This window comes from Hypanus sabinus, chromosome X2, assembly GCF_030144855.1.
Source record: "Hypanus sabinus isolate sHypSab1 chromosome X2, sHypSab1.hap1, whole genome shotgun sequence".
In the NCBI taxonomy this organism is placed as follows: Eukaryota; Metazoa; Chordata; class Chondrichthyes; order Myliobatiformes; family Dasyatidae; genus Hypanus; species Hypanus sabinus.
This window is the reverse complement of record NC_082739.1, coordinates 6195774-6219324: the sequence shown is the minus strand read 5'-3', so window position 1 is coordinate 6219324 and position 23551 is coordinate 6195774. Positions and strand designations below refer to the sequence as shown.

Below are 23551 nucleotides of genomic sequence, written 5' to 3'. Positions count from 1 at the left end.
CTTGCTTCCATCTCTTCATGCAGTGCATTCCAAATTCCATCTGTCCTCTGGGTGAAAGATGTTTCCTCGGATCCCCTCGAAACCAATTAACCCTTGTCCTCTTGTTTACAAACAAGAGAATATCTGCAGATGCTGGAAATCTGAGCAACATGCACAGAATTGCTGAAGGAACTCAGCAAGCCTTGTAGCATCTATGGAAAAGAGAACAGTTGAGATTTCAGATGTCTTGCCAAAGGGTTTCGGCCCGAAACATCGACTGTACTCTTTTCCATAGATGCTGGCTGGCCTGCTGAGTTTCTCCAGCAGTTTGTGTGTGTTCCTCTGGTTTAGTTATCTTTGCTATTGTTAGATGTTTTCTACTCTCCACTTATCTATTGTATGTCCAATATGAGTTTCCCACTCAATTTTCTCCACCCCAAAGGAAGCAAATAGTGTTTCTACAGTCTCTCCTCATTTCATTCCAGGCACCATCCTGATGAACCTCCTCAACACTCTCTCCACTGTAATCACTTCCGTTCCATAGTTTGGTGACACAGTTCTCCAGCTATGCCCTGATCAAATGTACCATAACCTCCTTGCTCTTATATTCCATAACCTGCCTAATGAAAACAAGTATCTCATAAGCCTTCATCGCCTATGCTACTAATCTTCAGGGATTCTTGGACTTGCACACCAAGGTCCCTTTAAAACATAGAAACATAGAAAACCAAGAGCACAATTTAGGCCCTTCGGCCCAAAATGCTGCGTCAAACATGTACTTTAGGAATTACCTACGCTTACCTAGCCCTCTATTTTTCTAACCTCTATGTACCTATCCAGGAGTCTCTTAAAAGATCCTATCGTATCTGCCTCCACCACTGTCACTGGACCTCACCACTCTCTGCGTAAAAAAAAACTTACCCCTGACTTCTCCTCTGTACCTACTTCAAAACTGTGCCCTCTTGTGTTAGCTATTTCAGCCCTGGGAAAAATCTTATCCACACGATTAGTGCCTCTCTTATACACCTTAATCAGGTTACCTCTCATCCTCCATTGCACCACTCCAAGGAGAAAAGGCTGAGTTCACTCAACCTATTCTCATAAGGCATGCTCCACAATCCAGGCAACATCCTTGTAAATCTCCTCTGCACCCTTTCTAGGGTTTCCACATTCTTCCTGTAGTGAGGTGACCAGAACTGAGCACAGTACTCCAAGTGGGGTCTGACCAGGGTCCTATATAGCTGTAACATTACTCTCGGCTCTTGAACTCAATCCCATGGTTGATGAAGGCCAAGGCACCATATGCCTTCTTAACCACAGAATCAACCTGCACAGCAGCTTTAAGTATCCTATGGACTCAGACCCCAATCCCTCTGATCCTCCACACTGCCAAGCGCCTTATCATTAATCCTATATTCTACCATCATATTTGACCTACCAAAATGCACCACCTCACACTTATATAGGTTGAACTCTATCTGCCACTTCTCAGCCCAGTTTTGCATCCTATCGATGTCCCGTTGTAACCTCTGACAACCCTCCACACTATCCACAACACCCCCAACCTTTGTGTCATCAGCAAATTTACTAACCCATCCCTCCACTTCCTCATCCAGATCATTTATAAAAATCACAAAGAGAAAGGGTCCCAGAAGAGATCCCTGAGGCACACCACTAGTCACTGACCTCCATGCAGAATATGACCCATCAACAACCACTCTTTGCCTTCTGTGAGCAAGCCAATTCTGGATCCACAAAGCAATGTCCCCTTGGATCCCATGCTTCCTTACTCTCCCAATAAGCCTTGCATGGGGTACCTTAACAAATGCCTTGCTGAAATCCATATACAACACACCTACTGCTCTACCTTCATCAATGTGTTTAGTCACATCCTCAAAAAATTCAATCAGACTCGTAAGGCACTACCTGCCTTTGACAAAGCCATACTGACTATTCCTAATCGTATTATGCCTCTCCAAATGTTCATAAATCCTGCCTCCCAAGATTTTTTCCATCAACATACTAACCACTGAAGTAAGACTCACTGGTCTATAATTTCTTGGACTATCTCTACTTCCTTTCTTGAATAAGGGAACAACATCCACAACCCTCCAATCCCCCGGAACCTCTCCCATCCCCATTGATGATCCAAAGATCATCACCAGAGAATCAGCAATCTCCTCCCTCGCCTGCCACAGTAGCATGAGGTACATCTCATCCGGTCCCAGAGACTTATCCAACTTGATGCTTTCCAAAAGCTCCAGCACATCCTTTTTCTTAATGTATATATGCTCAAGCTTTTCAATCTGCTGTAGATCATCCCTACAATCGCCAAGATCCTTTTCCGTAGTGAATACTGAAGCAAAGTATTCATCTGCCATCTCCTCCGGTTCCATACACACTTTTCATTGTCTTACTTAATTGGTCCTATTCTCTCACGTCTTATCCCTTTGCTCCTCACATACTTGTAGAATGCCTTGGGGTTTTCCTTAATCCTGTTTGCCAAGGCCTTCTCATGGCCCCTTCTGGGTCTCCTAATTTCATTCTTAAACTCCTGTCTGCTAGCCTTATAATCTTCTAGATCTCTATCATTACTTAGTTTTTTTGAACATTTCATACGCATTTCTTTTCTTCTTGACGAGATTTTCAACGAGATTTTGTACACCACGATTCCTGTACCCTACCATCCTTTCCCTGTCTCTTTGAAACATACTTAATGCAGAACCCCATGCAAATATCCCCTGAACATTTGCCACATTTCAGCTGTACATTTCCCCGAGAATATCTGTTCCCAATTAATGCTTCCAAGTTCCTGCCTGTAGGCTTCATATTTCCCCTTACTCCAATTAAACACTTTCCTAACTTATCTGTTCCTATCCCTCTCCAATGCTATTGTAAAGGAGATAGAATTGTGATCACTATCTCCAAAATGCTCTCCCACTGAGAGATCAGACACCTGACCAGGTTCATTTCCCAATACCAGATCAAGTACAGCCTCTCCTCTTGTAGGCTTATCTACATATAGATAAAGGGTGGAGGCGAGGTAAGTTACCTGGGTAGAATAGAAACAGGAAGTATATGTGTGAGGCCGTTTTTCTGCACTCAGTGTCAGATGTGGGAGGTCCGGGAGACTCCCAGCCTCCCAAAAGGCCACATCTGCACCAGATGTGTTGAGCTTCAGTTCCTTAGGGACCGTGTTAGGGAACTGGAGATGCAATTCGATGAGGTGATAGATAGGAGCTATAGGCAAGTAGTCACACCGGGACCTCAGAAGACAGTTAAGTATGTCACAGTCAGGAGAGGGAAGGGCAAGAATCCGATATTAGAGAGTACCCCTGTGGCTGTCCCCCTTAACAATAAGTACTCCTGTTTGAGTACTGTTAGGGGAGGAACAGCCTACCTGGGGGAAGTAACAGTGGCCTTGCCTCTGGCACAGAGTCTGGACCTGTGGCTCAGAAGGGTAGGGAGAGGAAGAGGATGACAGCAGTGATAGAGATATAGTTAGCGGGTCAGACAGGCGATTCTGTGGATGCAGGAAAGAAACACAGATGGTAGTTTGCCTCTCAGGTGCCAGGGTCTGAGATGCTTCTGATCGTGTCCACGATATCCTGAAGTGGGAGGGTGAACAGCCAGAGGTTGTGGTACAAATTGGTACCAATGACATAGGGAAGAGGTCCTGAAAACAGACTACAGGGAGTTAGGAAGGAAGTTGAGATGCAGGACCTCAAAGGCCATAATCTCGGGATTACTGCCTGTGCCATGTGACAGTGAGTATAGAAATGGAGTGAGGTGGAGGATAAATGACTTCACTGGGTAGTTTTTATAGACTGCCCAATAGTAACAGGGACATCGAGGAGCAGATAGGGAGACAGATTCTGGAAAGGTGTATTAATAACAGGGTTGTCGTGGTGGGAGATTTTAATTTCCCCAATATTGATTGGCATCTCCCTAAAGCAAGGGGTTTAGATGGGGCAGAGTTTGTTAAGTGTGTTCAGGAAGATTTCCTGACACAAAATCTCTTTGTTCCTCATTATTCCACAGGACCTTCCATTTATTATGAATGCCCTACCTTTATTCATCTTCCCAAAGTACATTGTCTCACCAACATTCACACCTGGCCTCAGAAGCTATGTTAAGATTGGTGCCGAAAAGCTAAACATTAACCTCAGTCTGCATTGAAAATAGGGATTTTAAATATTGACTCAGATAGATTATAAATCAGATCTTAAAATGCACATAAGCCTCCCAGGTTGTGGCTTTGAAGGCTTAATATTTTAGATGATTCCAGTCCTTGTTTCAGAGATAAACTCTGCACCCTGAGGAAGTGCTGTTTTACTGCATCATAGAGGCCAAATTTAGGCCAGCATGTCGGTTTGAGCTGAGCTTCGGCATTGGCTATGTACACTGCTGCCTACTCAAGGCAGCTTTATCTACTGCAAACTGCAATGTCAATCTTAAATTAAAATAGAAAATGCTTGAAATCCTCAGCAGCTCAGGCGGCCTTTGAGGGAGAAATTGAATTAACACTTGAGATTCTGCAGATGCTGGAAATCCAAAGCAACACACATAAAATGCTGGAGGAACTCAACAGGTCAGGCAGCATCTATGCTTTCCCACCACCAAGCATATCTTTACCACCCTCCCACCCCCGCTTTCTGCAGGGATTGCTCCCTCTGTCCATTTTGTAATCCCCATTAATCTCCCTCCCGACACTTATCCCTTCAAGCAGCCAAAGTGCTACACCTGCCCACTCACCTCCTCCATCACCTCCACTCAGCACTCTAAACAGTCCTTCCAGGTGAGGCAACACTTCACCTGCAAATCTGCTGGGGTTGTCTATTGTGTCTGGTGACCCCCGACGCGGCCTCCTCTACACTGGTGAGACCCAACATAAATTGGGGGACTGCTTTGTCAAGCACATCCGCTCCATCCGCCAAAAGAGGTACTTCCCGGTGGCCAAACATTTTAATTTTGATTCCCATTCCAGTTCTGACATGTCAGTCCATGGCCTACTCTTTTGCAAATGATGAGGCCACCATCAGAGTGGAGATTATATTCTATCCAGGTAGCCTCCAACCTAATGGCGTGAATACTGATTTCTCCTTCCAGTAAAACAAATTTCTTCCCCTCCCCGGTTCTTTTCCCCACTCTAGCCTCTTACCTCTTCTCAACTGCCTACTCCCAGCTTAAAGAAGGTAAACGTAAAAGAGGCGGGCAACAGAAGAGATTCAAAGATGTCTTAGGAGCCAACGTGAAGAAATGTAACATAGACATCAACAATTGGGAACCCAATGTCAAGGACAGGAAACTCTGGCAAGCCATCATCCGAGAAGGAACAGCAACTTTCGAAGCCAACAGATGTGCAGAATTAGAAGAAAAGAGAAGAAAATGGAAAGAGAGGCAGCAACAACCAAAGCCCGATCTGCCGTCTGGAACTACCTGTGCTGAATGCGGAAGAACTTTCAAAGCCAAGATTGGACTCATAAGCCACTTGAGAGCCCATAAATAGATCAACAGAATGAAGACCATCATCCTTGACCTCGAGGGATAGCCACAATGACAACGACCTGCTTATCACCTCTGCCTGGGTCCCCTCCTTCGCTTTCTCCTGTGGTTCACTCTCCTCTCCTATCAGAATCCTTCCTCTCCAGCTCTTAACCTATTCCACCCATCCGGCTTCACCTATCACCTTCTTGTGACGCTCCTTCCCGTCCCCCAACCTTCTTATCCTGGCATCTTTCCCTTCCGTTCTAATCCTGATGAAAGGTTTTGGCCCAAAACATCAACTGTTTATTAATTTCCAGAAATACTGCCTGACCTGCTGAATTCATCCAGCATTTTGTGTGTGTTGTATTGAACTAACTTTTCATTAGAACCAAGATGATAAATCATAATTTTAAAATGATATACTATCTCTCTTCCCACAGATAGTGCCCGATCTCTGAGTTACACTCAGCCGTCCCTATTCTGATCTCAGTTTTCAGTTTTGCTTTTCAGCGATGATCTTATTTGTTTACCTCTATCCTATACCATCAAGGTCAACTATTAACACTGTTAACTATTGCCTGAATACATCTTAATGCAAATATATACAAATAATTCATTATTTATGGAACTATACCTGCTTTTGGACTTGAATTAATAATAATAACTTACTGAGAGCACATTTCTTGCAGACAATGTAGTTTGAAGTGTTTTAGAATGGGAAAAAGTGTAAACATAAAAATAAAAGACAAAATGACGTTAGTTAAAAGCAACGTTAAATAAATAGGTTTTGATTCGGCATTTAAAAAGGTCAACTGTATCTGCTTCCCTTATCGTTTTAGGTATTGAACTCCGTAGTTTAGGAGCTAGCTTAGGATCTGGACAGTCATGAAATCTGCTCAGCAGCCACTTTATTAGGTGCACCTACTCATTAATGAAAATATCAAATCAGCCAATCACGTGGCAGCAACTCCATGTATAAAAGTATGCAGGCACGGTCAAGAGGTTCAGTTGTTGTTCAGACCAAACATCAGAATGGGAAAGAAATGTGATCTACGTGACCTTGACCGTGGAATGATTGTTGGTACCAGACAGGGGGTATCTTGAGTATCTCTGAAACTGCTGATCCCCTGGGATTTTCACTCAGAACAGTCTTTAGTGTTAATAGAGAACCATGTGCAAAGCAAAAGAAAAACATCCAGTGGCAGCTCTGTGGGTGAAAACACTGTGTTAATGAGAGAGGTCAGACTGGTTCAAGCTGACAGGAAGGTGACAGTAACTCAAATAACCACACGTTACAACAGTGGTGTGCAGAAGAGCATCTCTGAATGCACAACACGTCGAACCTTGAAGTGGATGGGCTACAGCAGGAAAAGACCATGAGCGTACAGAAGTACACACAGTGGCCATTTTATTAGGTACAGATCTGTTTCTGTTAAACAAGCTTGATACACATTAATGTGTTGAATTCTTTTAGCTCTCACAATTACTTCTCTAAAACTTTACAATCCACAAATTCAAATAGGGTAAATCAACTAAATATGTTCAAGTCTTGAATATATTTCAAGATTCAAGTACATTTATTGCCAAAGAATGTATAAATTATACAACCTTGAGATTTGCTTGCTCACGGGTAGCCACAAAGCAAGAAACATGAAAGAAGCAAATTAAAGAGAAAGAAGAATAAAATAAAAAATAAAAGACCAACACTCAATGCACAAAAGAAAGAAAAAAATATAAATCATGCAAACTATTGAAGCAAACACCAACGTCATAAAATATATAAGACTATAAAATATGCAGTCTTATGTAGGGAAGATGTCTGAACCAGGGAGGTGAGAGAGGTGGAAGACGAAGCAGGGTGTGGGAGAATGGGTTTGGAGCGAGAAAAGGGCTGTTGGAAAGGAGGGATTGAGAGTGTTTGCATAGGGAATAGAAGGACAAAATGATGGGTGGATGGGTGAGAATGAAATGGGAAAGAGAAATAAGGTTGGGAGAGGTGAACAAGTGGAAAAACATGGCTGAGAAGGGATGGACCAGAGAGATGGAGGAACCAAGGAGTGTTAGAGAAATAGTGGAGAATTGAGAAGGATGGAGAGCACTCTGGACATTCCTACTGTAAAGTCATAGAGCCATATAGGAAGGGATTAGATCCTCTGTCCAACTTATCTATGCTGAACAAGGTGAACCATCTCATAGGCCAGTGTTTAGCCCATATGCTCCTAACCAATTCTTATACATGTGCCTGTAGAAATGTCTCTTAAATGTTATATTTGTTTCTAATTCTACCTCTTCATCTGGAAGCTCATTCCACATCCCTACTATTTTCTGTGTTAAGAACCTGCCCCTCACTTGCCCCTTTCACTTGAAGTGTATGACTACTGTTTTTATACTCTCCTAGCCTGGGACAAAGACTGTGACCATTCACTTTATCTATACCCTCATGATTTTATAGATCTCCATAACATTACCCCTCATCTTGCTTGACAGAAAACAGGCCCAGTCTATGCAGCCTCTCTTCATATTTCAATCACTCCAGTCCCAGCAACATCAATATGACTCCTTAAAGCAGCCATTCCAACTTAATGACATTTAGTCATAAAGTTTCACAACGTATGCTGGTGATATTAAACCTGACTCTGATTAATGAAGGCCTTCATATAGCTGGGTGAGCAGAACTGCATACTTGTTCCAATTTTGAGCGAAGCTATTTATCATAGTGTGTGCTGAATATTCACCAGTCATTTTATTAATTTCTGCTCTGAATCTCTGTTCACAGATCTCTGCTTATTCGTCATCCCTCATCCTGGTGGGCCACACGTCCCAATCATTTCCAACCTCACCCATTCATTCATACTCCCACTTGCTGCACGCCTTCTCCAGTTTCATTCATTCTCTGGTTTCTGCAGCTGGCTGCAGCACTAAATGGCATATTGAAATGAGATGGATTGGATCCTTCGCTTCAAGCAAGTGATATTTGCAAATAGGGAGTGCCTGTTAGTTAAGTTAAGCTTTTCCCTGTTGCTCTACAATATACAGTACAAGATTAGACATCCTGAACATCAGAAATCACGACATTCTAAATACCTTTAACTCGTGCTCAACAAGGACCTTTATTTATTTAACATCTTTAACATAGTGGGACATCCCAAGTTATTTTTTGCACTTTCTACAATGTTCAAATCACACAGGCTTTTGTATGATTGCTTATACTAGGACATTCTATCTTGTTGAACGATGTTGGAATTAAAGCTTTACATAATCCTTCTGCCACACCTTCCCTCATTACCATCTCACCCTCTCATGTGCTTTGTCTAGCTTCCCATTAAATGCATTGATACTGTTCCCTAAGTTTACCCTGTGCATTTACCCACAAGTCCGACAGGGTTACCATTAGCTGACAGTTGCAGCAGCTTATAACAGAAGTAAAAGTCATATTAGAAAATATTGTATTAGACTGAATGTCTCCACATTTTAAATGACAAACTATTTAACCATATTTGGACTGTATGCAAATAAATCCATTAGATGTTGCTGCTTTGGGAGTGCATGGAAATTGCCAACAAAATTCAACAGGGCTGATTCTTCTGCTCAAAAAGTGTCAGAATTCTATAATATCGTGTATAGTAAAACCCATGCGCTCACAGGAGAAAATACAAACTCCTTAGACGCAGTGGTAGGAGTTGAACCCAGGTCACTGACACTGTAACGCGTTGTGCTAACCACTGTGCTACCATGCTGCCCCAAATTGATGTGTGTTATAGAAGCAAATTCCATTTATAGAGCACCATTCATGATCTCCGTACTAACAGAAACATAGAAACATAGAAAACCTACAGCACAATACAGGCCCTTCGGCCCTCGAAGTTGTGCTGAACATGTCCCTACCTTAGAAGTTATTAGGCTTACCCATAGCCCTCTATTTTTCTAAGCTCCATGTACCTATCTAGCAGTCTCTTAAGAGACCCTATCGTATCCGCCTCCACCACTGTTGCCGCCAGCCTATTCCACACACTCACCACTCTTGAGTAAAAAAACTTACCCCTGACATCTCCTCTGTACCTACTCCCCAGCACCTTAAACCTGTGTCCTCGTGTGGCAACCATTTCAGCCCTGGGAAAAAGCCTCCGACTATCCATACAATCAATGCCTCTCAATCATCTTATAGACCTCTATCAGGTCACCTCTGTATGCATCAAATTGATTTAATGACAATGAAGTACTTTTATACTTATAGTTGCACTGTTGGACACAGAGAAATCCAGATAATCTAATTCAGTGACAGAGGTTGTGGAAGAAATGTTGGCCGAGGTACTTTTTCAAATGAGGTAATTTAAGGACGCTCACATTTACAGAACAAAAGGAAGCTTGGTTTAAAATTTTATCGGTATGATTCACACAATATTGCATGAAAGCCGTTTAGTTTAGATATTGTCCTTAACTTTGGGGGGGGTGGTGCTAAAGGCTTGAGCCCAGAACTTCTGACAGATAAGGGAAAGATTATTCACTGTAACCAAAATGTTTTGACTTGAAGTAAGATCACTCTACAATATTGGAAGTACAAAATAGATTGAGAGGCACTCAACAGGGCAGCTTAACACTATGAAACACCATTCAAAACGGGAGATAGCACCTGATTGAAAGGATGGCTTGTCCAAACTCTTTCAAGAATTATTCTGCAAATCCAGCCACTGCATAAATCCATATTTAAGCCACTGCAAAGGAAAGTACTTTTGTAAAGTATTGTAATTAACCGTGGAGTTACACACCAGTTAGTAATTTTAAATGCTTACCATTATAGGTTTCAGTACACGCAATTCATGGCTGTCAGCTGTTCTTGTGTGGAAGTTCTGAACGTTTTTTGGTTTGCGATTACAAAGCAAGCGTCTATACCTGTGTCATTCTGAGAGATAATAATATTATCATTACAATACAGGATGAGTTTTGTTTTCAAAGAGAAACTCAAGAGTTACTCAGCTGGTAAAACTAGTTTTCAAATATCAAGCTGTAGACGCAAGCATAGCTCAGTTTCTGCTTGGCAACCACTTCATTTAACTTCAAGTTTTCTAAATGATTCAATATATTAATTAAAAAAAAAAGAGTTGACCTAGTTATAAAGACCAAAGAGACTGGTAGAAAACACAAAATATTCCAATTTTTATATCTTAGTCGCTGATCTCTCCCACAGACATTTGCAGGATGACAGAACACTCTGAAGCACTTGACTCCTAGGGATATGCAGCACATATGAAATGTAAGGTGAAATGATTGGCCTCTGACTATGGCAACAAGATTTGGGTGCTGGTTGCAATCTACAGTTCAGGATCAGAATCAGAATCAGGTTCATTATCACCGGCATGTGACGTGAAGTTTGTTAACTTAGCAGCAGCAGTTCACAGATATATTCATGTAATCTGCCTGAAGTCACAGTGAATAGTCTATACAACAGGACCAGGTTCAACATCGTTAAGAGAAGGATCTGTTGCAATATGCAGGAAAAACATATCCATTGAGTTGCCAACTAGAATTTGCTACACAATGTTGTGTTTTGGAAATAAATTATATATTCTTTTCTGGAGGGAATATGCCAATGCTCAGAATCAGAATCAGAAATCTATATATGTTAAATTAGACCAAAAATAATGAGGTGGTGTTCATGGATTGGTTCATTGTCCATTCAGAAATCTGATGGCAGAGGGGAAGAAACTGTTCATAAAGCATTGAGTGTGTGTACTCAGGTTCCTGCACCTCTGCTCTGATGGTAGTAATAAGAAGAGAGCATGTCCTGCATGCTGGGGGTCCTTACTGACATATGCCAGCTTTTTGAGGTATTACCCTTTGAAGATGTCCTCAATGCTGAGGAGGCTAGTGCCCATGATGGAGCTGGTGGTGTTTGTAACTTTCTGCAGCTTTTTCTGACACTGGATGAAATGGTAGAGATGTAGGGGAATAGTAATAGATGATGAGGTGGAGGAGAGGGTGCTAGCTGTTTCAGAAAACCAGCCTGACAGAATCAATGGCCTACTTCCACGGTGTATCATTAACAGACCACCATAGGAGCCCAGCTACTCTAATATCACAACAGGGGAGGAAGTAATTGCCAAGAAAATGATTGAAGAAGTTAGAACTGCTGCTTGGTTATGAGAAACGCTAATAAGTGTGAATACTGTGAGGGTGAAGTGACTGGATGTTTGAACATTGCTTTGTGTAGCCCAGCTGCTGAAGGCAAAAACATGGTGTTCCTGATCACCAAGAGTTGTAGTATCAATGACTTTGGCAGTGTTTCAAAATCAAAGACAAAATAAATTTATTATCAAAGTATGTATATGTTTTGCTATTCTACTTTGAGATTCATTTTCTTGTAGGATTCACAAGGGAAATAAGGAAATACAAAGTAATTTATGAAAAACTATATATAAACAAAGACTAACAATGTGCAAAAGAAGAAGAATTGTGCAAATAAAAAATAAATTAATAAATAAAAATAATACTGAGAACATGAGTTGTAGAGACCTTCAAAGTGAGTCCAAAGGGTGTGGAATCAGTCAAGCATTGAGATGAGTGAAGTTATCCTCGCTGGTTCAGGAGCCTGATGGCTGAAGGGTAATAACTGTCCCTGAAGCTGGTGGTGTGGGACCTGAAGCTCCTGTAGCTCCTGCCCGATGGCAGTAGTGAGAAGAGAACATGGCCTGGATGGTTGGGGGGGGGGGGGGGGTGTCCCTGATGATAGATGCTACTTTTCTTGTGGCAGTACTCCATGTAGATGTGTCCTATGGTGGGAGAGTTATTCCCACCCACCCCCGCCTTTAGTAAATGTACTAACAGACATTTCTCAGAAAAGAAACTTTATTTCAAGGAGTTACATATTAGGAATAAACAATAGGGCATTTGACAATCGTTCAGCAGTGAATGTATATATTGTACTGTAGATATGGTGCGTTGTATGGCATCAGCTTTTAAAAAAAAAACTATTAATGGGATAGTACTATTAATAGCAAGGGTACTCATTATGAACAATTCCTCATTACTTGTGAAATGGCACTGATGAATTACCACACTGAACACGCGGTCTGTATGGTGTATTTACTCCAACTCTGTGTTCCTGAATTCAGCCTAGTGGTAGGTCAACTGCTTTGTGAGTTCTGTTTCCATTTGTGTTAGCACTTCGCAGTAAAAAGCAGCTTTAAAGTGGACCTTATACAATAAATCTCTGGAGGAAAACAGCATTTAGGAAGAATTTGACATGCACTATCCTCCTTCACTCAGTGTTACTAGCAGCCAATCCCAAATCAAGTGGAACAGAATGAGGTAAATTCCAAAAAGTAATTTCACTCTGCCCCAGTAATCTGCTTTAGCGTTAGAGATTATTGTCTAGTTATCTTTTCTTACTCACACAGGGCTCTCTAACTGAAATTGGCAACTTAATGGCAGTTACAAGAGAGGAGTAAATATGGACTTCGAACAAAAATTTAGGAAGTGAAGTTATTTCCATAGCTCTAAGAGCTAACGCTCGTGTTTAACCCTTGCAATCAATGGAACTCTCAGCCAATTTATTGCACTGAAGTTACCTTGTCAGGGGTAAGTTCATTATCAATGAGTAATCGATAATGTACTCCAAATACTGATAATTGCTTCAAAACCATGAGAGATCCTGCAGATAGTGGAAATCTTCAGCAACACATACAGAATGTGAGGGAAACGCAGCAATCAGGCAGCATCTATGAAGAGAAATAAACAGTCGCTGTTTTGGGCTGCGACTCTCCATCAGGACTGGGAAAAAGGGGAAAGAAGCCAGAATATGAAGGTAGGGATAGGGAGAGGAGCTGGGAGGAGATAGGTGAGACCAAGTAAGGGGGAAGGTGGGTGGGCAGGAATGAAGTAAGAAGTTGGGAAATGATAGTTGGAAGAGGTAAAAGGCTGAAGAAGCAAGAATCTAATAGAAGAGGACAGTAAACTATGGAATAAAGGGAAGGAGGTGGGAAACCAGAGAGAGGTGATGGACAGGTGAGAAGAGAAAGGGTGAGAGGGTAACAAAAATGGGGAATGGAAAAAGAAGGCTGGAGGGGGTCGTTACCGGAAGTTAGAGAAATCAATGTTCATGCTTTAGGTTGAAGGTTACCCAGACAGAATTTGAGATGTTGTTCCTCCAACCTGAGTTTGGCCCAATCGTGTGCTCGTCCATTATACCTACAAAATAATATCTGGAAGTTTGTTTGTATTCTAGTTCTGTTCTCATCTATTTGTCTGAAGTAAGTTGCAAGGAATAAAAAAATTGTCTTCATGTATTCAGTGAAAGCTGGATCCATAGCTTGAAGCCCCTGCTAATAATATTTAATTGTGACCATAAGGATGTATAGCACATTTATATAATAAGTATTATATTCCAAATTAAATCATTTTTGGAATCATTTAACAAAATGCAATTCTCAATGGATATGTTACTTTCTAATCTATTATTTAAACCAGCAGGATATTGACTAGATATCGATTGAAGAATTAATGTAAATAGGGAAACACAATTAAAATTCTAATTGAAGGGATTAAATCTCTCTCTTTCCTCTGGATATTTCTTCAGTCTGTGTGTATACTCTCTCTCCACTGAGTATTTTTGTGGTTTGAGATCCACCCTCTCCACTGGATCTCTCTGCAGTCTGACATTCCACATCCTTTATCCCTGCTTAGAATTAAACAGTTAGCCTCTAGTAGAGGTTGATTCTGAAATCTTCCATCTTCAACTCATCCTGTGTGCGTGGGGTAAGCTTGAAGCCTTTGTCTTTATTGGAGGCACTAGGCAAATGCCAACTTTCCAAGATTATCCCAGATTTAAGAAACAAAGTTTCATGGATATTGTTGTTGCCTAGTCCTGAAAAGAAAATTATTTAATAAGTGCCTTTTTCTTTTTTTCTTCTTTATTTAGAACTATATTGAAGATAGCTGGGGAGAAAAGGTCCCTGGACTCAATTTATGAATTATCCAATCATGTAAAATTGAATCTATTTTGTAATTGTTGGAAGAAGTAAAGCATTGTTAGAGGGCCATTTGAGTAAGTTTACCCTACAGACCCTTTTAAAATTGTCATCTTACTTTGGTCAGAGAGGACTCTTGGGATCTTTCCAGGTGAATTGATACGTGGAAGGATTGGATAAGTTAGAGTTTCTCTGGGATGGTAGCAACTGAGTGGTGACTAACTTGAGATGTATAAGATTGGCAGAAGAAGAGAAACAGAAAAAAAAGTAAAGCCTGTTTCTTTCAACAATGGATCAAAAACTAAAAGGCAGAAGTAATGTAATTGATAGGCAGATGAATCAAGAAAAAAGTAAATGTCTTTTCATCCAGAGGGTGGTCAGGGTCTTGAAGTCACTTCCCGAAAGAGTGATACTGACAGAACTTGTCAAGCTTAAACCAACTGTGATCTTCAGGCTAGAACCAAATGCAAGGAGGTGGCATTGAGTCAGGAAAGCTTTCTTGCACCAACACAGACACAATAGACCAATTTCCTTACAGCCTTGCCTGTTTTGAGGTGACCCCTCCTGATTGAAAGGATGTTGTATTTGCTGAACATAGTATGATGGATTCTGCAATGCCACATACTATTATTTGCAATCAATAGTGTTTTAGTTATTTCTGTCTAATTTCCTCTTAAAAGAATAATTTTACAGATGGGTTGCTAAAATTGTAATAGATTGAGATAAGCATTGGAAACCATTGGGAGAATGCCCTGTGGTATTTTTTATACATAATTTGATGGGTTTTTTTTGCTTTCACTAAGAAGGCTGCCATTTATTACCCATCAAATGATCTGATCCCTGTAGATCTGCATTTACTTGTCCAAGTCTCATTGGAAAGGCAGTTCTAGGATTTTGATCAAGGCTTGAAGTGGTTGATGTATGCCTGAATTGGGATGACACATAATTTGAAAGGGATTTGGAGGTGGTGTTTCCTTGCTGCTCTTGTCATTTGCGGCAGGCGTTGTCACAGATACTGCCACATCATTGCCATCAAAGTTCGATTTATGCATGAATATTTCCTTCTATCAGTGTCAAACTTATTTTTTCCATTTATTGTTGTGATGGATATTCATTTCTCAGGGCACGAGAAGCTTATTGGCACCACAGTATGATCTTTCCAAAATTCTTTTGCTACCCTTCTTGTTGTAAACAAGTAAACAGTGAGGTCTTGTAGGCCCATTTTTAATGAATGCAAGATAGCGGGGTTAAGCTAATTGGCCTGCATCAAACCAGACAACATTAGCTAAACTATTTGTGCTATTGTGACTGAATTCAAGTAAGCTTGCAGTCCAGGCTTATTCTGTCACTTAGTATATCAAAAATGGTCACAGGTATACTAGATTAATCAATAATTGTGATATTTAGGTACTCATATATTCAGCATTAACTTTGTGTGTTTGGGATTTCTGTCCCCTGAAGCTTTTAGACCATCTGTGTGAATTATTTTGTCCCAGCAATGGTATCCAGAAAACATCACATGCAGATGGTGTCAACTATTAGTAGGGCAGTATAAATGTTAGAAAGCTTTGGGGATTGTTAGGAATGCCAAGGAGAATGACAGAAAGAATGGGATGACAGAAAGAAGAACTGGAATTCATTCCTCACCCTTCAGTTTCTGCGATGGATAACTCATCTGTCTGCAATTCGTTGGTATGTTCTTTTAATTCATAAGAATTGTGTCTGTGTTAAGAAATCCTTTGTAGTTTATAAATCTTCTGTAATTTGGAAATCGTTTATAGATCAGAAATCCTCTGTGAGATATAAATATGTATAAAACACTGTTTGTCTAAATTTAAACATGTATCATTAATAAACTGTGTTTAACCTATTTCATTAGCTGGAAGTATCTCCTTCTTGGTGAGGAGGGGGAACACATCACTCAGATAGAGGGTATAGCACTAGACCTTGCCACTGATTCTAGACCGGGAAATAAGCTAGTCTCTGAAGAGTAAGTTAATACAGTATAATCTCCCTATAGTGAAAATACCTGTAGATACCTATATTGGATAAGGCTTAAAATCTCCTTTTGAGTTAGGGATTTGCAGATAGGAAACTCAATCCCATCTTTGGAGATTTTAAGCTCTATCTGATATAGTTATCTACAGATATCCTCGCTATGGGCAGGTTTTACCTGCTGAATTTCTCCAGCATTTCTGTGTGTAACTATTACATTGTAACAGTATTGTTAGCAAGTATGAGAGTACTGAGCAATGATTGAAGAGAGACCCCTCTAATCTTCCTATGAAGAATGCTTGCCCTGGATTTTGGAAAAATGCCGTTCTTAAGCATGATTGAAAACTGACGATACAATTTGCAAAGGGAATGAAATGAGAGCAAAGCTATCAATAGTCCAGTGGGATAAGTTGATATTTACCCTCAGGAATGATTGAAGCATCTATTTTCATCTTTGGTGCAAATACTTAGTTTTGATGGATTAATGTGATGGTGTGTTGACTCTGCAGCTGCAGAAGTTGTTTATATGGAAGGAAGCCAGAGATCCCTTTGTCAGGAGGTTGCTTTAAGTGTAAGCAGAGGGGATTAGTTTAGATGACCATTTGATTACTAGTTTATTTGGTTCAGCACAACGTTGTGGGCTGAATGGCTTGTTACTGTGCTGTATTAAGATACTCTCTATCCCATCTTCAAGGTTTGGCAATCATTCCATCAATACTGCATCAAAGCACTGGAATGACATAGCAAACTATAGGAGAGCCTTTAGTATTGTGATCCTGTGATTCTAGGCTACCTTTAATATTCCAAAAATTATGGCGAATAGAGATTCCTAGTGTATCTGATTTCTATCATTTTAATTTTAATTCTGTATTACAGTTATATACTGTGATCTTTCTATCCTAAGCCTTCCACACAATCTCACCTATGGTAAGGTCCATTTGTCTTCTGATATAAAAATTAAATTCAACATTGGCAGTTAATTCTTTTCTAGAACCATTACTTATTTTTCCCTTCACAAAACTGTTAGTATTTTATCTGCCAGTATTGCCATTTACTACCTCCTCTCCTTAAAACTTTACTTTTAACTAGAAGATGATAGTTTGTTGACTTGAAGCATTACCTCATTTTCTTTCTCCATCGATGCCACCTGAAATATTGAGTATTTCCACCAATTTTAGTCTTTTATTTATTTTGCAGTTTAATAACTGAATGCAGCAGTGTTCGGAGGAGATCAGAAAGAAAATTTTCAGTTACCTTTCACAGATACACTGATATGCATAAGTTGTACAGAAACTGGAGCCTAAAAACTTTTGTTAATTGCCCAAAGCTTATAGTTAATTGAAAATAACTGTGATACTGACATATTTAAACTTTAGACCTGGATATGAAACTTAGATCTTTAGAAATTTCATATAGACAGCACAATAAACCAAACTATTTACATTGAAAGCCTTAGCAACATCCAGACAATGCTCACTTTGTTATGCAGGTAACAAGAGACACAATGTTTGCATATCTAAATTCCATTTACTTCAAGTTGTTACCTTTTCATGTTGGAGGGTTCAGATCTTGTAGGGCATTGTTTGTAGAAATTAGTATTGCTCTCCAGACACCCAAATATATGTTTGAAAAGTTAATTAAATTTAAAATCTTGAAGAGATTCTCAGTTAAACAGAATTCTACCCTGTGCGGACTCCCTGGACTATAATCTGTTTCTTTGGTCAAGTGTCTAGTGTCATAAGTCATGACAGATAATTCATTGACATGAAAACATCAGAAAAGAACAGTTGATTGTGGTTATGCTCATCCAATCATCAGGCACAATACAGAGTTAATTGCATTAGCTCAACGAATGGCCAATGTCCCCTAGGCAGGCTGCAGCTTCCCTCCTTTGAACTATGAATTAATTAACTTTGTGCTTTTTCAATGCTAACTCAAAATATTAATATGTCTACATCATTTTTCATGAAGGCTCTGGCTAATAAGCTTAAAATTCTATAGTCAGAGTAAACAACTTTTCTGCAGCACGGAGATGCCTTCTGACCAATTCAGTCCACCTGGTGTTTACGTCACGTAGAAGTCTCCTTACCATCAAGGTCCATCAGTAATACTATTCATCTCTCTACTTTGATTTAAAGACATCCACCCACTTCAGCTATTATTTCACACAATGCAAATTCCACATTCTACCTGCTTTCTGGGAAATGAAGCTTCCTATTATAGAGTGTCTTCGATCTAGATGTGTAGTGGAGAGTATCCTGACTGACTGCATCGAGCCTGGTGTGGAAACACCACTGCCTAAGAATCGAAAAGCCTACAAAGGTGGACACAGCCCAGTTCATCACAAGCATGCCCCCTTCTACCACTGGGCTCCTGAACTAGTGTGAATAACTTCACTCACCTCAACTTGAACTGATTCCACAGCCTATGGACTCATTTTAAAGAACTCTGCAGCTCATGTTTTCAGTATTATTTATTTATTAGTGGTATTTTTTTGTATTTGCATTTTGTCTGCTTTTGCACATTGATTGCTTGTCAGTCTTGCTTGTGTGTAGTTTTTTCTTTGATTCTGTCATAGTTCTCTGCTCTACTGTGAATGCCTGCAAGAAATGAATCTCGGGGTTGAAAATGGTGACATATACATACTTCGATAATAAATTTACTTTGAACTTTTAACTTTTTAAGTGAAAACTTTCTCACAGGAATTTCTCTTCATCCTTGCTTACAGTTGCACAATGTTAAAAATGGTTTTATATCTATTTTTATACTTTTTTATATTTTCTGGAGAAGAAAGCCTTGGTCTTTTCAGGCAGTTACAACCTCCCATTTCTGTTAACAACATTCACTTGTATATATTTTCTTTTTCTACAGTGAATACTGGAACTGAGAAAAGGGAAAATGCAAGTAGAGAGGCCACAGTGGTGAAGTTGGCTATTTTTTCCAACATCAGAGAACCTAAAACCAATTACTGCATTGTTTTAAAGACCTAATAATAATTTGTGAATCTTTCCTTATTTTCAGTAAATTAGCAGACACATAACAATGCATAGATAAATGGAAAATAATGGAAACACTCAGCAGGTTAGACAGTAACTGTGGAAGGAGAAATACAATTAATATCTTGTCTGAACCCTCCGTCAGACATTCTAATGATGAGTTTTCCTACTGAAATATTAGTTCTATTTCTCTTTCCACACATACTGCCTGACCTGCTGAGTGTTTCAGTTTTAATTTTAGATTTCCAGCATTTGCAATTTGCTTTTTCATTTAGTAAGGATGCACGTATTTTCCTTGACATGTGCAAAAGCTCAAAATAGTTTTGAGAAAGCTGGTCTATTACTACATGCTAGCAATTCACAACATAACATTGAAATCAGATAATTCGAACTGCTGACTCGGCTAAGGCAAAGCAAGGAGGCATGTGCTTTATAGTCAAATCTTGCTGCTGCTCCAACGTGGTGGTATCTTGAACTACACTCACTTATCTTTCAATTCAGATGTTTCCACAACCAATGATTGCACTTTAAGGACCCTTTATCTTGTTATTTCATGTTCTCGATACTTATTGCTATTTATTTATGTTTGCATTTGCACCATTTGTTGTCTTCTGCACTCTGGTTGATCTTTCATTGATCCTGTTACAATTCTATAGATTTGCTGAGTATGCCTGCAGGAAAATGAATCTCAAGGTCGTATATGGTGACATAAATGTACTTTGATAATAAAATTTACTTTGAACTTTTTGAACTTTAAGGCAGATAATAGATAAATATTTGGAAGAACAAGTCATTGAGAGGTATGGGGAACTGGCACAGAAGAGCTGAGGCCAGCACAGATCTGCAAGTGGCACGCATATTTTGGCATCAACCTACATGTCCACCATGTTCACAAAACACACAAGCAACAACATTTATAATGCTTCAATCACTGTATAACTTTTTGATGCTGCTGTAATTTAGAAGCAATAGCTGTTTCTAGTCAAAGCAATGTTAAAGAAGACAATGAGTTACTCTATCATAAAGAAAGATGGGATGACTTACAATGTTGACCTGATCTGGTCTCTCTCCCCAAAGATCTCATCCACTCTGGCACGCAGACAGCTGACGGCACAAAGACAAAGTAGATTGTGATTGAAGCCTTGCATCTGGGAGTCACATCATCATTTGGCAGTGGAGTCACCATCTGCATGCATGTATACTTTTGATTTGGATTGACCTACATGTAATTGGACTGCTAAAGATTGTGAAGGGCATTTACAAAATCCACAAGATCTTTGCTGGTGATATAAACCTGATTTCATGCAGGTTTAATATTTAACCTTGGAGGTATTTATTTTTGCTAGACTCCTTGTGGCTAAACTTCAGTATCACTTCTAACTAATCAGAAATTAATCTGTAAAATGCTACACTTTAGCAACACCTTTGTTTACACTGCACTGTTTGTCTCAGATCCCCTGGTAACAACACATTCCATACATTCAGCCACTCAGCAGCTCATAGCACGTCACAGTTTTATACCGGCAAGTCTCCAGTTGTCAAGAAGACCCTCAGTTTGGCGATCATCTCTTTTCAAATGCATTTTAAATTGTTCCTTTCAGTGTATTTAGATAGAACTTAAATCAGCAGCTGATTACAAGCATGCATTCGCAAAACTGCATGGTACTGTCTGTAAACAAGAAACAGCCTATCCTAACGGATTTCAAATTATATTTGGTGACTTTAACTAGGCCTGTTTGAAGAAAACCCTGCCCAATGATCACCAGCATATAACCTGTTGCACCAGAGATCCCAACACACTAGGCCACTGCTACACTATGATGAGGAATGCCTATCGTTCCTTCCTGAGAGCACATTTTGGCAAGTTGGGTCATTTGGCTGTATCCTACTACCTGCATCCAGACAGAGCCTAAAGAGCAAGGCTCCAGAGATCAAGACAACTAAGAGGTGGTCACAGGAGGCAGAAGAGCAGGTACACGATTGCCTTGAGTCAGTGGACTGGGCTGTGTTCAAGAACTCATCCGAGGCCCTGTATGACTATACCAGGGTTTTAAAGACTTTATTAAAACAGCTGTGGATGAGTGTGTCCCCACAAAATCATTTAGGGTTTTCCCCAATCAGAAGCCCTGGATGTGTAGTGAAATCCAGGACCTGCTGAGAGCCACATCAGAGGCTTTCAGGTCTGGAGATCAAGAACACAAGAGGTGCACGTATGATCTCTGGAAGGCCATCTCTCGGGCAACGTGGAGATTCTGGGCTAGACTGGAATCAACGAGAGATGCTCGACAGCTGTGGCAGGGTTTGAACGCCGTAACCTCCTACAAAGCTAAAACCTGTGAATATGGGGACAGCAGAGCTTGGCTTCCAGATGAGCTCAATGCCTTCTACGCTCGGTTTGACACAAGAACAGGGAGGAACCATTGCGCACCCCCATGTCTCCCAGTGATCCTTTGCTCTCAGTATCTGAAGATGATGTGCAGGCTGCCTTCAAGAGAGTGAATCAAAGGAAAGCATCTGGTCCAGAGGAGTACCTGGCCGAGTACTGAAGACCTGTGCCAGCCATCTGCCTGGTGTATTCACGAATATCTTCAAACTCTCGCTCTGGCAGTGTGTGGCACCCAGTCGTACCGGTGCCCCAGAAGAGCATGGTAACCAGTCTCAATGACTATCGCCCAGTGGCATTTACATCATCAGTGATGAAGTGTTTTGAGAGGCTGCTGTTGAAGCATATCAGCTCCTGTCTGAGTGGTGACTAGGATCCACTCCAGTTCACCTACCGAAGCATCTGCTGTGGACCTTTTGCTATCTTGTTGGCTTTTCACACAACCCTGGAACATTTGGACAGCAAAGATGCATTCATCAGGATGCTCTTTGCCGATTACAGCTTGGCATTTAACACCATCAACCCATCAAACCAGTAAACTCCCAAGACCTGGGCCTCAATATCTCCTTGTACGATTAGATCCTGAATTTCCTCATTTGCAGACCCTAGTCAGTTTGGATTGGCAAAAACATCTCTTCCACAATCTCCATCAGCACAGGAGCACCACAGGGATGTGTACTTAGCCCCCTGCTCCACTCACTTTACACCTAGGACTGGGTGGCTAAGTACAGATCCAACACCAGCCTCCATGTCCAGCACATAATTCTTTGAAAATTCCACCATCTCCAATGGGATCCCACCACCAAGCACATCTTTCCCTCACCCCCAACTTTCTGCTTTCCACAGGGATCACTCCCTATGTGACTCCCTTGTCCATTTGTCTGTCCCCACAGATCTCCCTCCTGGCACTTATCCTCGCAAGCGGAACAAGTGCTACACCTCCTCCCTCACTACCATCCCCCCCATCCCTCCCCACTGATCTTCCTCCTGGCACTTATCCTCGCAAGCGGAACAAGTGCTACACCTCCTCCCTCACTACCATCCCCCCCATCCCTCCCCACTGATCTCCCTCCTGGCACTTATCCTCGCAAGCGGAACAAGTGCTACACCTCCTCCCTCACTACCATCCCCCCCATCCCTCCCCACTGATCTCCCTCCTGGCACTTATCCTCGCAAGCGGAACAAGTGCTACACCTCCTCCCTCACTACCATCCCCCCCATCCCTCCCCACTGATCTTCCTCCTGGCACTTATCCTCGCAAGCGGAACAAGTGCTACACCTCCTCCCTCACTACCATCCCCCCCATCCCTCCCCACAGATCTCCCTCCTGGCACTTATCCTCGCAAGCGGAACAAGTGCTACACCTCCTCCCTCACTACCATCCCCCCCATCCCTCCCCACTGATCTTCCTCCTGGCACTTATCCTCGCAAGTGGAACAAGTGCTACACCTGCCCTTACACCTCCCTCCTCGCTACTGTTCAGGGCCCCAGACAGTCCTTCCAGGTGAGGTGACACTACACCTGTGAGTCTGTTGGAGTCGTATACTATGTTTGATGCACTCGGTGTGGCCCCCTGTAGACATGACGTAGATTGGGAGATCACTTTGCCGAGCATCTACACACCGTCTGCCAGAAAAAGCGGGATCTCCCAGTGGCCACCCATTTTAATTCACTCCCCATTCCCATTCCGATATGTCTATTCATGGCCTTTTCCACCAAGGCCACACTCAGGTTGGAGGAACAACACC

At 41.1% G+C, this 23551-nt stretch overlaps 1 protein-coding gene across 3 annotated transcripts in view; it reads right to left on the bottom strand.

Moving 5' to 3' along the window:
* LOC132385103 (transmembrane protease serine 5-like) overlaps positions 1 to 20717 on the bottom strand; it is a 67251-nt gene extending 46534 nt beyond the window's left edge. For 2 of the 3 annotated variants that reach the window (XR_009509081.1, XM_059956842.1), the window contains exons 1-3: positions 20465 to 20717; positions 10257 to 10366; positions 10097 to 10178 (exon numbers count right to left, since the gene is read on the bottom strand). Coding sequence is in view for 2 of the 3 variants with exons in the window: in XM_059956842.1 (XP_059812825.1) it covers positions 10097 to 10168 (72 nt within the window). In the remaining variant the exon portion in view is untranslated. The remainder of the gene's footprint in view (positions 1 to 10096; positions 10179 to 10256; positions 10367 to 20464) is intronic. The other variant, XM_059956843.1, reaches the window with a different exon arrangement.
* Positions 20718 to 23551: the final 2834 nt, after the last annotated feature.